Source organism: Nelumbo nucifera, chromosome 1, assembly GCF_055504915.1.
Source record: "Nelumbo nucifera cultivar China Antique chromosome 1, China Antique-T2T, whole genome shotgun sequence".
NCBI classification, from domain to species: domain Eukaryota; kingdom Viridiplantae; phylum Streptophyta; class Magnoliopsida; order Proteales; family Nelumbonaceae; genus Nelumbo; species Nelumbo nucifera.
The window spans coordinates 193,021,283-193,038,289 of NC_142649.1; the positions used below are offsets into that span (position 1 = coordinate 193,021,283).

A 17,007-nucleotide genomic window follows, 5' to 3' on the forward strand; every position below is an offset into this window, starting at 1 on the left:
GATGCATGTGATTTATTAAGCGAATGTTAAATAGTAGAAAAGGTCATTTACTAAAATACCCCTTATAGTTTCATGGATTTACTAAAATCTACCCGATGGTTAGCATTTTACTAAAACACCACATATAATTTGCAATGGATTTAATCAATCTTTCATTAGATGACAGTGGAAAATAATAGTGTTGACCCTAATGTTCATTTAAATAAATTTAATTAAAAGAAAATATAAATTAAAAAACCATTTTTGCCCTTAATAAAACACATGCAACCACTCCCTACAAAAAACCCATCCCCATCGGGGATTGGGGATGGGGGTTAATTTTAGAATCGGGGTCAAGGACGAGGAATATGATCCCCGTCCCGTTGCCATTCCTACACACCTTATAGTTTTACATATTTATAATTTACTTAAACATGCCTTATAGTTTTCATTTTACTAAAACATCCCATATATTTTATAACTTATTTACTTAATCAATCTTTCATTAAGGAGTGTTTGTTTTGCCATTAGGCCCATTATTTTTTTATTCCAAAAATACCCTTAAGACTTTTTTTGTATAAAAAATAAAATTGACCAAATATAGCCAATAGAGTGGTTTCCTGTGTCTTATTAAGGGCGAAAATGATATTTTTATTTTTATTTTTATTTTCTTTTAATTAAATCTATTTAAATGAACATTAGGGTCAACACTGTCATTTTCCACTATCATCTAATGAAAGATTGATTAAATCCATTGCAAACTATAAGTTTAGTAAAATGCTAATTATTGTGATAGATTTTAGTAAATCCATGAAACTATAAAGGGTATTTTAGTAAATGACCTTTTCTATTATTTAACTTTCGCTTAAAAAATCCCATGCATCACACAGGTCCCCGCTAGTATATATATTAAAACAAGCCAGTGAATAAATTTTCTCCTTTTTTTTGAATTTTTTATTTTTTTATTCCTTGTCATTTTTTAAACAACCAATAAGATGCACTTTTCTAGAACCTAAATAATCTATTATCCTAAAATTTTTCCTAAACTACCTCCCCCATTTTCTCCAAAATTATCTTTAATTCCTATTTATCTTTTGAATTATCTCTAATTTCTATTTCTCTCCAAAATTATCTCTAATTTAGTAGAGTTTCTCTCCTAAATTATCTCTAATTCCTATTTATCATCTCCCCTACTTTTTATCTATATCTATCTAAAGAAAGTTTTGATCAAAAAATTTAAGAATTATTTAAATATTCTAACAAAATTATATAACAACTTAAAAATATTTATTAAAAACACAAAATATTTTTATATTTTTACAAAATATATCACGGAATTATGTGCTAACAATTTAACTTATGTTTTTTCAGATTATCAATTTAAATGTTTTTCAAATATTTAGTAATACGTAATAGCTTTAAATAAATAAAATTCAAATAACAAAAAATTTTAAAGATTTTATGGATTATTTAAATATTTATCATAATTATATTTTAAATAGTTAAAATAACGGAATTATGTAATAAATTTCAAAATTTTCCTCAAAGTAGAAAAATAATTATAACATAATATTGAAATTAACAATAATTTAATATATTAAAAAATTAATAATGAAATTATATAATAATAGTATAAATTATGATTTTATGGATAATTAAATTCAATAAATAATTATTATTTTAAAATTTATATATTTTACATATTATTTAAGCATTTAAATAACTAAATATTTTAAATAACAAAATATTTAACATACTAGATTTTAAATAGTTCAAATAAATAAATTATGTAATAAATTTTAAAAGAATTTGTAATAATGTAATAAGAGATTATGTTAAATTTAATAAATTTAACATAATATAATATTAAAATTAATAATAATTTAATATTTTTACATAATATTGTAAATAACTAATTTCACTTATATCAAATAATAATTCGAGAAAATAACCTTCAAAAAAATTAATATTTATTAATAATATTTTTAAACTCTTAATCTATATTTATTATATAATTATATATACTAAAATTAATATGTATTGTATTTCAATAATTATTTCAGTAATTATTTAAGAGTAAATCTCTTAAACTACTCCTACTGTTTAGTTAATTGACCCATGGTACCTCTACTATTTAACTATTGATAACTTTAAGTTTTCTGACAATTGTCTAATCTTTCTTTCCGTTAATTTTTCGTCACATTCCGTTTGAGTTATATTCATTTTAAAATTTCTAAAATACCCTTATTATTCAGCTGCTGTTGGAAGTTGCACTGCGGTGATTTTGGAGGCGACTACGGTACCGCCGCTGGTTCGACTTGCAGCTGAAAAAGTAAAGAAAAAGAAGAAGAAGAAGGAGGGAGAAAGGAAGTTGCTACCGCCGTTGATTCGAGTTGCAGCGGCGGTGGTTGAACAGGAGGGAGAAAGGAAAAACAGCAGCGGCGGTATAAGGAATCTTTAGTCATTTGTTATTTGGTTTTGAGATTATCAGCGATAAATGGTATAGTTAAATTGCATCTTTAGTTGGCGGCGGTTGCGTATCCTCGGAACAGCAGTGGTTACGAGAACAGCGGCGGCTCCGTTCTCCGTTCTCTGTTTTGAGAACGGCGCCTCCGTTCTCCATTCGAGTTGCAGCGGCAGCGGAGGCGATGGTTCTAGTTGCAACTCGAACCATTGCTACCTCTGTTGCGTACATATTCAGCGATCTCCTTCTTCTTCTCTGTCCGAACCCAGAACAGAGCAACGCCAGTGGATCTAAAAGCAGGTCGAGGTAGGCCAGCTCCCGCTGCAAATGGTGAGCCCGAGAGTGAAAAAATGCGGCCTTCGTCTGATAGAGATCATTCTCAAAACGATACGTGATATTTAATTCTTCATCTGATAGAGATTCTATTGCGGAGCCATTCTCAAAACGATACGTGATATTTAATTCTCCGACTTCTTTCCACCGCCCAAGCCAGTTTCTCTTCTCTATCCGCTTACTGAAAGAAGTGCTACCTCCCCTGTGTTGATAGAGATCTCCGAAGGAGTCTGACGCTCCGGTGGATCTCGAAGCAGGTCCTAAAACCCAGACAAGTAGACATACATCACGGTGGGCCATGTCAATGCCTAATCGAATTGAACCGAAATGTGACTGATTCCGCTTTAAAATGTTTTAGTTCCAAACTCTGAAGCTTACCGAGTGCTACCTCCCCTGTGTTGATAGAGCTTTCGAAAGGAGTCCGACGCTCCGGTGGATCTCGAAGCAGGTCCACCCAGTACCCCATGTGCCAGGTCAAACAGTAACGGTGTGCCATAGGGGTGATCATGGGCCGGGTTTTGCATGTATGATAAGAGACCTTAGGCCCGGCATGAAACATAAGCTTAGCCTAGGTCTATACAGGCCCAGGCCAGGCCGGGCTTGATTCCGGGCCAATGTACTCATCTATACTATTTTAAAAAACATCAATGGCCTCAAGAATATTTTTGGAATTTTTTAACAACAAAATTTACTCTTTTATATTTAAATTTATTGATAAAAAATGAGGGCAAATAGGATAATCAATGAGTTTAAAATAGTTAATTTTAAGATATTCAATGCATTCAATTCTCTCTCTTTAAATCCAACATTTAAGTTATTAACTTGCATTCATGTTCATTGATTCATATATTTAGGTCATTTTTGTTTCTTTTCATTACTAACTTTTATTAATTAAATCCATACTTAATAAATTAATAATTCCAATAACATAAAAGTTTATACTTTTAAAGTCTACCTAACAAAAATAGTGTTTTCATCTAGGTGATGGTAAGAAATTAAATCATTTTGGGTCAAATGAGTCAATCCATGTTGCCATGATTAAATAATAAAATTCAAAAATAGAAATAAAAAAATGGGAACATTTTTAACATACATATTAAACAATAATAAGTATGATAAATAAGAAATGTTTTTATTAATGATGGAAATGGAATGTAAAATTTAAAGCCAATTAGAAATAAAAATATTTTCCTATTCTACTCATTAAATCCTATATTTAAGATATATTTTTCTCATCATTAAATTCTTGTAATTAAATCCACAATAATAATTTTAATAGTATAAAAATAAATATTTTGAAAAGTAATTTGAAAACAAAACCATTTTTTTCCCTCCCAGTGGTGGGCAAGCAATTCAACCATTTGGGGTCAAATGGATTAATAAATATTGCCATAATTAAATAATAAGAAATTAAAATAAATAACTATGAAATGTAAGAAGTATTTTTATTAATGATGAAAATGGAATGCTAAATTTAAAATCTAACTAGAAACGAAATGATGCCATAATCAAATAATAAATTTTTTAATAATAGAAAATACAAAGAATCATCAAAATAAAAAAAAAGATAAAGAAAATTTTGGTCACATATCTAATGTCATATAATTATAAAAAATAAAATATTGGGTACATCTCTATTATTATGCATTCATTATATTGAACAAAAATAAGTTTTATACATAAGAAATAATTTTATCAATGATAGAAATGTAATACAAAATTTAATGTCAATGATAGGAAATTTAATGTATAGGGTGTCAATGGTGGAAATGGAAATTTAATTTTATCCATGATAGAAAATACAAAGAACCACAAAACTAATTTTTTTAGATGGTGGGTTAGTGTATTGAGTCAAATGATACCACAAAGAAACAAAAATTAAGTTCGATAAGTAAAAAATATTTTATATAATGTAAATAAAATATATAATTTAAAGAGAAAATTATAGTCAAAGTCGGTTGTACATTTAAAATTAAGTTGCAAGTTGGTCCAGAAACCAATAAAACTCCGACTCTACATTTCAAATTATAAAAAACCTCTGCCATGTCATTGAAGGCTTATGTGGTTGTTGCCAAAGTGGGACTCTTACTCCATGTTGGACACAACAAAAAGCCTATACCGAAAATAGGTATTCAGTTACTCTTTCACTCCATCCATCTCTTGATCTTCCTCCTCTCTCACTCTCACAATCATCTCTTAATCTCCCGCTCCCTCTATTTCTCCCACTCTTCCAGCTTTAATTTGGTCTATAGCCAAATCAAAACCTCTCTCTCTCTCTCTCACTCATTTTCTTCTCCCTCACTCTCCCTCTTGGTCAATAGTTCATTCTCCTTCAATCTTTATCATTCTCCAACTTGTGTAAATTTCATAGCCAAGAGTTTCTTGTAAATTTTTATCAAATTCTTGCAATGATTTTTGAACCATACCAAGTTGGTCTCATGTTCTTTTATACAATTTGATTAATATCATATGTGTGTAAGAAAAATAAAAAAAGAATGAGAGAGGGAGCGGGAGAGAAACTGAGGGAAAATGATAGAAATTAAAGAAGAATGAAAGATTGATTGAGAAAGATTGAGGGAGAACGATAGGTAGAGAGAGAGAATGAGAGAAATTGATATAGAGAACATAAATATAGAAACTAAAAACCATTTTTATTTATTTTCAAATCACATAGTCGTTAAGCAGATAAACATGATTGTAAAGAGAGAGAGAGAGACTAAAAACCTTTTTTAATTTTTCCAATCACCCAACATTAAAGGGCAATTTCGGTATAAGATTTTTTGTTGTGTCTAATATGGATAAGAGTCATATATTGGCAACAACCACATAAGCCTCTGATGACATGGCAAGGGTTTTTTATAATTTGAAATGTAAAACTGGTTGTCAGAGTTTTGTTGGTTTGTGGACCAACTTGTAGCCTAATTTTAAATGTACAAGCACATCTGACTATATTTTTCCCTAATTTAGAACAAATCTAAAAGCAAATCTATTTTCTTATCTAGATGGTGGATCAATGATCCAACTTTTCAAAGAAACCTATGATGTCATAATTGAATAATAAATATTTAAAAAAAGATAGAACACAAAAAATGAAAATGTACAAAATTTTGTCGAGAACATTTCTAATATTATATATTCATCAAATTAAATAAAAAATAATTGTTAAAATAAAAGTTATTTTTTTTATGATAAAAATGCAATACAAAATTCAATAATAATAGTAATAATTGTTGTTTGTTATAAGCATTTAAGTTTATTTTTAATTATATTGTTACTTTTGTTAATTTTCAACTTCTATCTTAACTATGATATATCTAAAATTCAAGTAATTAATATGAAGAAAAATTTCTCACGTGCAACACATGTACTCAATTACTAGTATATAAAACATTATATATCTATATATTAAATGACATAACATGCATATAAACTTATTTTATACATTATATAATATAAAATATTACATGTAATATAAATTATACATGTTATGTTATAATATTTATATATAAAATGTCTAATATAATGTAATATAATGTAAAATAACATGTATACATTATACACAAAATATGCAAGTTTAAATATATTTGGGCCGGGTTGGGCTTGAAGTATTAAGCCCAAGCCTGGCCCTAAAATTTGCAGGCCTGATGTGGGCCCGGGCCAGGCTTGAACAGAAAATTCAGGCACAAGCTGGGCTTATGCAGGTTCGGCTGAAATGATCACCCCTAGTGTGGTAGGACAACTGTCAGCTTACCGAGTGCTACCTCGGCTCTCAGGCACACTACCAGAACCAGACTACACCACTGGCAGCGCTCCAGCGTCGGTGCTGAGTATACAGCACTGACAGCTTTCTGGTGTTCTCCGACGTTGCTCCAGCCTCATCTTCATCCCCTTTCGACGGCCAACCTGCCTCAGAGTGGGCAGTAGTGACACTCATGTTCTTGTGCAAACCTAGGTTCACCAGGGCTGTATGAACGCTCTGCATTGCGGGGAGGAGGTGCTCCGTCAGGAATGTATCCTTAAACGTCAAAACCTCATTACTGGTGGTGATACAGGCGATTTTCATTACCGCTTAAAAGCTCATCGATGCTTTATAACTTTTGTTAATATCTTGGCCATATTTTCACAAATTCCTTGATTATCATATTCAATAACAAAACAAATCTCTCTTGGCTATAGAATTATCAAGCCAAGTACTTCTCTAGTTTCTCGACCTTTTCTACACTTCCAATATAGAGTGGAACGCGCTGATGAATCTGTTGGGCCCAACCCATTATGGGATATTGACCCATATTATAGCCCACTCTCCTTCAGCCAACTGTTTTTCAAAAAAGAAAAACAAAAACTAGGGTTAGATCTTTTTTGCGCGCGGCGTGTTGAAGAGAGAGAGGAAAAGAGAGAAATCGAAATACTGTGCAGATTTCTTAGTGCGCAGAGTTCATCAAATGGCCGGAACTTTCCGATCCACCGTCCGATCGAGCAGAAATTTGGACAGTAAGTGGATGACTCATTTTTCTTCATTATGATCGGTCGGATCTTTGATAGGAACTCTGAATCGCCGGTTATTTGAGGTCGAACAGAAGCAACTCGTAGTTGTTCGGGAAAAGAAAATATCTCACGACAGTCTTCATCAATTACTCTGATCAAGGGTCATTTGTGGTTCGATTTGGCTGAAATTTGGTGGTATTGTTTGAAACTCACAGACCTACGATCTGAACGGTGGAGATCTGATTTGGAGTAGTTAAGGTCTCCATGGTGTGGCCTGAACAGTAGCCGCGTTTGTGAGTTTTTCTGACTGTTATTTTTTCACCGCTTTTGGTATTCTCGTTTGTATGTTTGAGAATCTGTATTTGCTCTAAGTTTGTGAGCATATTGTGGTGTTTGAGTTGCTGTAATTGTTACCTTAAGTTTTTAGTGGAGATTTTTGGTTGGGTCTCCTTGGCCCCGTGGTTTTTTACCCTTCACATTGGAGGGGTTTTCCACGTTAAATATCGTGTGTCTCTCTTTGCTTGGCTTATGATTGTTTTTGTTGATATCTTGCTTGGAATTGTGATAGCTAAATATCTACAAGTTTTTATTTTTGGGAGAGAAATAGTTTGTGGATAAACTTAGTTTCTTCCCAACAGAATCTGCAAAAGCAATCAAGATTACATGGCCATTAACTAATTCCTTAGTGTAATAAGCAAAAGAGACAACTGGTTCAGAAGAATAAAGCTCAAAAGTAGATATGGTTGGGCTTACCTCCACCGGTTGGATATCAAGTACTCTCTGATGGCCGTCTGAACCTTTGCCGTCGGCCTGTTACACTAAATAGCTCATGGGTGCACACTCATACAATAGCTCATGTAAAGCATTTGTGCATGTGCCAAAAGATGAAAGGTCCAAGTTAGATGTCAAGACAAGACAATGTATCTTCATTGGCTATGGTCATGATGAATTTGGTTATAAATTGTACGATCCAGTTGAAAAGAAGCTTGTAAAAAGTCGTGATGTTATTTTTATGGAGGATCAGACCATTGATGATATTGATAAGGCGGAGAAATCAGAGTCTTCAAGTACTGATGGATTTGTTGATCTTAATCCAGTTCCTGAGACAAATACGCTCAATGTAGCTGAGTTTGATAATCATGATGATTTGGTTGAAGATAATGATGATGATGTTGCTGATGATATTGATGCTTCTGCTAGTGGTGCTATTGGTGAACCTGTTGCCCCACTTAGAAGGTTTTCTACACAGCATATTCCCTCTACTCGCTATTCGTCTAATGAATGTGTTTCTCACTGATGGGGGAGGACCTGATTGCTACAAAGAGGCTATGGAGTTTGAGCACAAGAAAGAATGGGTTGTCGCTATGAATGATGAGATGAAATCTTTGGTTGACAAGCATACTTTTGAGCTGGTCAAGTTGCCTAAGGACATGAAAGCTTTGCAAAATCGGTGGGTTTACAGGTTAAAGACTGAGGAGAATACTTCTAGTCCACGATACAAAGCTAGATTAGTTGTCAAAGGCTATCGTCAGAAAAAGGGAATTGACTTTGAGGAGATTTTCGCGCCTATTGTCAAAATGTCTTCTATCCGAGTTGTTCTTGGTTTGGCAGCTAGTCTTGATTTAGAGGTTGAGCAGATGGATGTAAAAACTGCTTTCTTTCATGGTGATTTGGAGGAGGAAATTTACATGGAGCAACCAGAAGGTTTCGTGGTGAAGGGTAAAGAAGACTATGTCTGCAGATTGAAGAAAAGTCTATATGGGTTGAAACAAGCTCCGAGACAATGGTATAAGAAGTTTGAGTCTGTTATGATCCAGTAGGGATTCAAGAAGACAACCTCAGACCATTGTGTTTTTGTGCAGAAGTTTTCTGATAACGACTTCATCATTTTATTGTTCTATGTTGATGACATGTTGATTGTTGGTCATAACTATTCTAGAATTGATAGGTTGAAAAATGAGCTTAGTAAGTCTTTTGCAATGAAAGACTTGGGACCAACAAGACATATACTTGGCATGCAGATTACTCGTGATAGAGAGGCCAAGAAGTTGTGGTTATCTCAAGAGAAGTATATTGAGAAAATACTTCAGCGGTTTCATATGGATAAGGCTAAAGTGGTAAGTACACCTCTTGCTTTACACTTTAAGCTTAGTACTAGACAAGCTCCTTCTAGTGATAAAGAAAAAGAAGAAATGCAACGTATTCCTTATGCATATGTAGTAGGAAGTTTAATGTATGCAATGGTTTGCACAAGGCCTGATATAGCTCATGCAGTTGGTGTTGTTAGTCGTTTTCTATTCAATCCAGGTAGAGAACATTGGACTGCTATGAAGTGGATATTGAGATATCTCAGGGGTACTTCTAGTTTAAAACTCTGTTTTGGAATTGGGAAACCTATTCTTTGCAGTTTTACAGATTCAGACATGATTGGGGATCTTGATTCTAGAAAGTCTACTTCTGGTTATTTGATTACCTTTGCAGGGGGAGCTGTGGCCTGGCAGTTTAGGTTGCAGAAGTGTGTTGCATTGTCTACAATTGAGGCTGAGTTCATCGCTCTTACTGAAGCATGTAAGGAGTTGCTGTGGATGAAAAAGTTTGTGCATGAACTTGGTTTCACTCAACAGAGGTATGTCTTATATTGTGATAGTCAGAGTGCTATTCATCTTGGTAAGAATCCAACATTTTATAATAGATCGAAGCATATTGATGTAAGATATCATTGGATTCGAGATGTTTTGAACTCCAAGTTGATTGAACTTGAAAAGATTCACACTAACAAAAATGCTGCTGACATGATGACAAAGTGGTGCCTCGAGAGAAGTTTGAACTGTGTGCCGGAGCAGCCGGCCTTAAATTTGCATAGTTGCCTTTTTTGAAGTGTCTCCCTTCTCTCATGGGTTGGAGGGGGAGAATTGTTAGGCCTAGCCCATTATGGGATATTGACCCATATTATAGCCCACTCTCCTTCAGCCAACTGTTTTTTTTTTTGTTTTTCAAAAACGAAAAACAAAAACTAGGGTTAGATCTTTTTTGCGCGCGGCGTGTTGAAGAGAGAGAGGAAAAGAGAGAAATCGAAATACTGTGCAGATTTCTCAGTGTGCAGAGTTCATCAAACAGCCGAAACTTTCCGATCCACCGTCCGATCGAGCCGAAATTTGGACAGTAAGTGGATGACTCATTTTTATTCATTCTGAACGGTCGGATCTTTGATCGGAGTTCTGAATCGCCGGTTATTTGAAGTCGAACAGAAGCAACTTGTAGTTGTTCGGGAAAAGAAAATATCTCGCGGCAGTCTTCCTCAATTACACTGATCAAGGGTCATTTGTGGTTCGATTTGGCTGAAATTTGGTGGGATTGTTCGAAACTCACAGAACTACGATCTGAACGGTGGAGATCTGATTTGGAATAGTGAAGGTCTCCATGGTGTGGCCTGAACAGTAGTCGCGTTTGTGAGTTTTTCTGACTGTTATTTTTTCACCGCTTTTGGTATTCTCGTTTGTATGTTTGAGAATCTGTATTTGCTCTAAGTTTGTGAGCATATTGTGGTGTTTGAGTTGCTGTAATTGTTACCTCAAGTTTTTAGTGGAGATTTTTGGTTGGGTCTCCTTGGCCCCGTGGTTTTTTACCCTTCACATTGGAGGGGTTTTCCACGTTAAATATCGTGTGTCTCTCTTTGCTTGGCTTATGATTGTTTTTGTTGATATCTTGCTTGGAATTGTGATAGCTAAATATCTACAAGTTTTTATTTTTGGGAGAGAAATAGTTTGTGGATAAACTTAGTTTCTTCCCAATAGAATCTGCAAAAGCAATCAAGATTACATGGCCATTAACTAATTGCTTAGTGTAATAAGCAAAAGAGACAACTGGTTCAGAAGAATAAAGCTCAAAAGTAGATATGGTTGGGCTTACCTCCATCGGTTGGATATCAAGTACTCTCTGATGGCCGTCTGAACCTTTGCCGTCGGCCTGTTACACTAAATAGCTCATGGGTGCACACTCATACAAGAGCTCCTCCACAGTCGTTCTCCCCAACCACCATCACTGTTAAGAGGAGAGCTCCGCCACTACAGCTCCCTTGTTATCATCAACAGAGAGGGGAGCTGCAATGGCCTGACAGTGAACAGAAAAAGAAGCTTAGGCAGATCAGAAGCTCCGCTATTTCGAATTCACCAGAAAAACGATTTTCGAAGTAGTTCTGGTAATAGAAAAATGGGGGCATCGGATCAAAAGCTCTACCATTTCAAACTTATTGGAAAAACAATTTTCGAAGTAGTTCTAGTAATACAAGGGAAAATTCAACATTTCATTTTCTTCCATTATCACTTAACGACGATGACAATTGTCAGAAAACTTAAGGGTACCGCAAGACAATAGTTAAACAGTAGGGGTACCACATGTCAATTAGCTAATTAATAGGGGTAGTTTAAGAGATTTATCATAAGTATAAATATTAGGGTAAATAAATAATGATTTTCAATAAATAACTAGCGGGGACCCGTGCCATGCATGAGATTTATTAAGCAAAAGTTAAATAATAGAAAGAGTCATTTACTTAAATACCCTTATAGTTTCATGGATTTACTAAAATCTACCATATAGTTAGCATTTTACTAAAACACCACTTATAATTTGCAATAGATTTAATCAATCTTCCATTAGATGATAATGGAAAATGACAATGTTGGCCCTAAGGCTCATTTAAATAAATTTAGTCAAAAGAAAATAAAAATTAAAATACCATTTTTGCCCTTAATAAGGCAAAGACAACCACTCTATTTAGCTATATTTGGTCAATTTTGTTTTATATACAAAAAAAGTGTTAAGGATATTTTTGGAATAAAAAATCATGGGCCTAATGGAAAAACAAACACTCCTTAATAAGACACGGACAACCACTCTATTGGCTATATTTGAGATGTTTTAGTAAAATAAAAACTATAAGGTAGATTTAAGTAAATATGTAAAACTATAAGGTGTGTTCTAGTAAATGACCCTAATAGAAACACATAAGAGTAGAGTCCACATCTGCGCCTCACAAGGGGGCAACCCACAACGTCCCATAACACATCTCCACCGTGTATTGGGAACATCTCCCGATGATAGTATCAGAACCGATGATGTCATCATCGGGAGGTGTTCCCAATAAATGACGGGGACATGCTATGGGATGTTGTGGGGCACATATGTGAACTCATAAGAGTATACAGTTGTTTTATATTTTCAACTTTTTAAATAATTAATAATTATTCATATTTTATATACTACTTTTAATAATTTTTTTATAATACAAAAATAATAATAATTAATTTCAGTTAGGTTTATTCATCAAAATGATGAAACCAACAACCCGATCAACTCGACCCGAGTTAGTCGGTTTTCTAGTATTTTAGGTCGGCTTTGGTTCAAAATTTCCCAATTCGACCAAGTTAGATCAGCTTCACTTTGGCTATTTGTAAATTGACCAAAATCGAACGACTTAACCATGGATATATATTAATATTTTATATTTTAAATATAATTTTTATTATGAAAAAGTGGGAAATTTCCCATATTTCATAATCTAAAATGTTTTATATCATAAATCTATTTTTTAAATTTATTTTTTAATAATTGCAATGTAATTTATAAAATTTAATTTAATTTTTAAGTTTAAATCTTTTGAATGGACTAACCAAACCAAAAAATCGACCCAAATTGATACAACTTGAGTGGTTCGATTTTCACAAAAGGTCAACCGGTTTCAGTTGACAAACTCCCCAACTTGACCAATTCAATTTGGTTGGCCAAATAGCCTACGACCGAATCAAACCAACTAATGAACACTCATAATTTCAGCTAAATTAATAGTCTCATCTCTCATAAATAACAATAGTTTAATCTTCAATAATTATTGAAAGCTTTTTGTTAAATAACAAAACAAAATAAATTTATACATAATCATTGAAAACACATTTATCACAAAAAACAACAAATAATTAATGAAATACCATAAATATTATTTTTAGTATATATAATTATATAATAAATACTGATTAAGAGTTTAAAATTATTATTAATAAATATTAATTTTTTGGCAAGTTATTTTCTTGTATTATTATTTGATATAAGTGAAATTAATTATTTACAATATTATGTAAAATATTAAATTATTATTAATTTCAATATTATGTTATAATTATTTTTCTTCTTTTCAGATTTTTTTTAAATTTATTACATAATTTCTTTATTTTAACTATTTAAAATCTAATTTTGTTAAATATTTTGCTATTTCAAATATTTAGTTATTTAAATATTTTCTCCTTTTTTTTTTAATTTTCTATTTCTTTATTCCATGTTAGAATGGTGCTTCATATATCAAACGTAGCCCAAAATGGAATAAGAATACCGAATTTACAATTTTGCATAGACCCTAATTCTTAGCGTATGATATATTTACAAGCCAAATGCAGCCTTAGAATGTCCAAACCATCACGCCTTTGTTCTTGTACCGTAAACTTTGACCATGCCCAATTGCCCATCCCGGCCGGTTTTACACTGCAGCGATGAGTCTTTCTTTCTTTTGAGTTTTGAGTTTTGAAGACAAAAGAAAGAAGAAAACAGAAGAGGAAACCGGAATGACAGATTCTTTTTCGATGTTTGGCTACGCGTGTGAATGTGTGATCACCTACGGACGCCGACAGTGGAACTCGCGTTGTACCAATTGCGTGAAACCGTGAACCAACACGTCACTTCTCAATGCAGTTTACCTGGACAAAATTACCCTTAACGCAGAGTGAAGAGTGTGAGTTGGCCACTGGGACCCAACGACCTGTTCTTTTATAGAGAAAGACAGAGGGAGCACATAAATTGAACGATCATGATCGTCAAATCAGTTTTTGTTCTCCTGTCAAGCTGGACCCATCCAAATATGATGAGTCCCGCTCATGAATGGACAACTGTACGCATAAACTTTCAAAAAAGAAAAAGAAAAAAAAAAAGAAAGTAAAGGATACACAATTCCTTTTGAGTATCATTAATGAAATTAAAAAAAAAAAATAGAAGGGCATCCAAAGGCATCTAATTTCCAAACTGTGAACAAAGGACTAGTGAGGACTTCTCGATTTGGGCAATTATCATTTATCAATATCACATTCACATGGCATCCACACTAACCTTGGCTAACCCATCTCTCGTAACCAGAGTTAAATCTTAACCTCAAGTCCAAGCTGCCAAGCAAAGCCTCGACCCCACAAGTTCCCCCAACAATCACCAAAGACCAAACCAACCCATATTTAGCACCCAATCTCTCCCCTTTCGTCTTTGCCTCTTCCTCTCAGACACTGGTCGCCATTCTCACCCCAACTCCCGAGCCCTAACGGCTAACAGAGATTCATCAGCCATGGGCGGTTTTCCTCAGCCCACCTTCTTTCTCCTCTTCCTTTCCCTCTCTATCTTCGTCATTCCCTCGACAGCCCACAACATTACTGAAATCCTCTCAGGTTTCCCGGAGTACAGCGCCATGAACGACTACCTTACTCGAACCAAGCTCGCCGACGAGATCAACACTCGCGAAACCATAACGTGCCTGGTTCTTCCCAACTCAGCCATGTCTGCTCTCGCAGCCAACAAACCCCTCTCCGTCGTCAAGAATGTCCTCCGCCTTCTCGTCCTTCTCGACTACTATGATGGTGCCAAGCTCCACCAGATCTCCAAAGGAACCACCCTCACCACCACTCTCTACCAGGTTACCGGTGATGCCCATGGAAATCTCGGTTTTGTCAACATTACCGACCTCAAGGGTGGTAAGGTCGGCTTCGGCTCCGCCGCTCCTGGATCCAAGCTCGACTCCACTTACACCAAGAGTGTTAAGCAGATCCCTTACAACATCTCTGTTCTTGAGATCAGCGCTCCCATTATCGCCCCGGGCATCTTGACAGCTCCCGCTCCTTCCGCCGCCGACGTCAACATTACCCAGAAGCTCGAGAAGGCCGGGTGCAAGACCTTCGCTTCCCTGCTTGTTAGTTCTGGTGTTCTGAAAATGTTCGAGTCCGCACTCGACAAGGGTTTGACGGTGTTTGCGCCGAACGATGAGGCCTTCAAAGCCGCCGGTGTACCAGATCTCAGTAAACTAACCAACGCCGAGTTGGTTACATTGCTGCAGTATCATGCATTGGCCCGGTATAATCCATTTGGGAGTTTGAAGACGGCCAAGGGTCCTATCAGTACATTGGCGACTAACGGCGCCGGCAAGTACGACCTGACCGTGACATCAGCCGGAGATTCCGTCACACTGCACACCGGCGTCGATTCATCTCGGGTTGCTTCAACTGTGGTGGACGATCCCCCTCTCTGCATTCTCACCGTTGACAACCTTCTCCTTCCAAGTGAGTTGTTTGGGAAGTCACCGTCCCCGGCACCGGCACCCGAGCCAGTATCATCTCCCTCTCCAACCCCAAGCACTGCACCGGCCCCTGCTGTTTCCGCTCCATCTCCGTCGATACTATCCCCGCCGGCACCCCCGATGGCATCTCCAGAATCAGGGCCAGCAGGCGCACCAGAGGCCCAGTCAGAGAACAGCAGTACGGGATCTGGTTCCGGTGGCGCAGACTTGAAAGCTCCGGCATTGTTAAAAACTCTAGTTGCCGCTTCGGCAGCTTTCGTTGCTTGGGCGATGTTATCGTAAAAGCCAGCTTTCGTTAACGCTCATTTTTTCCCTCTCTTGTGTTATTTATTTTAGTTAGAATTAGAGATCTTTTTTTTTTTTTTTTTATTTTGATTTTGTGGCTTTTTAATTTTGCTGTTAATTTTTGGGAGTAGCTGTGCATTTTACAGCAATGTCGAGTTCTGGTTGTTCTATATTGGGATTTGAGGAAAGGCCACTTGGACTGGAGGAGTGGAGCGCAGTGGGGGGACTCGCTTGTGTGGTTTGTGATGTCTGCAACTCTGTATTTTTTCCTTCTCATCACATTTCAGTCATTTGTAGTGTTGTATTTTTGAGAATTTTATTTATCGGATAGTGCGCGTTCTACTATTTTATCGTATATCGAATGGTGAGATTTGTGTTCTTGATGGGCATGGGCATGGGCTTGATATGTCTCCAGACACATTTAGTGCATAGATCTGACAAGAGGCCATGTGGGGGGGAAGGTAGATGGGCCCCAATCTCTGCGGGGGTTCAGGGATTTCTAAACGTGGTTCTGTTTGTTCTATTGATCTGTCTCATTCTGATTCTCGTTTCTTCTTTGGTATTGATCGTTCTTTCCTGGAATCCGGATATGCTTCAGTGCGGCGCATCGGTCGGCTGGAAAGCAACGTCCCCAGCTTTTGATCGGTCGGCTGGATGATGGCCCCCACCGCTTCATGCCAGACCGATGCAGCAAGTTTAACCAAAATGACCAAATGCTTCTTTTGCTCTTCTCCTGGCAACAACCTTTGAACTCTGAGCGAGCGTTGAGTGAGAGAGGGTGGACCACCGATTGGATGGTTTTATGATATGCAAGTTTGTGGGCCATGTGTGTATGTATGGTGGGTTGTGCTCGTTGAGTGAGACATTTGTCAGGCAGATTTCACATATTTATTAAGAGTGTTTTGGACTTTAATGTCATTTTGATTTTTGAATCACAGATGATCTGAACTCTTCCTTCCCCCCTCTCAACAAAAGTTGTTGCTCTATAATGAACGCTTTTTATATTTGGTTTCATGGGGCTACAGATTTAGAGAACCCGGGTAGTAACGGGATTTGATGAACTTATCAAGTGGGCCACCAT

The 17,007-nt window shown here is 35.7% G+C and overlaps 1 protein-coding gene across 1 annotated transcript; it reads left to right on the plus strand.

The window, feature by feature from the left end:
* Nucleotides 1–14,509: 14,509 nt before the first annotated feature.
* On the plus strand, nt 14,510–16,271 carry FLA8 (FASCICLIN-like arabinogalactan protein 8). The gene has a single exon (XM_010279146.3). The coding sequence runs from the start codon at nt 14,640–14,642 to the stop codon at nt 15,921–15,923; it is 1,284 nt and encodes a 427-aa protein (XP_010277448.1). The 5' UTR covers nt 14,510–14,639; the 3' UTR covers nt 15,924–16,271.
* The last annotated feature ends 736 nt before the right edge of the window (nt 16,272–17,007 follow it).

Excerpts from the sequence above, each read along its gene's own strand:
- FLA8 (XM_010279146.3), top strand. The coding sequence starts at position 14,640 with ATGGGCGGTTTTCCTCAGCCCACCTTCTTTCTCCTCTTCCTTTCCCTC.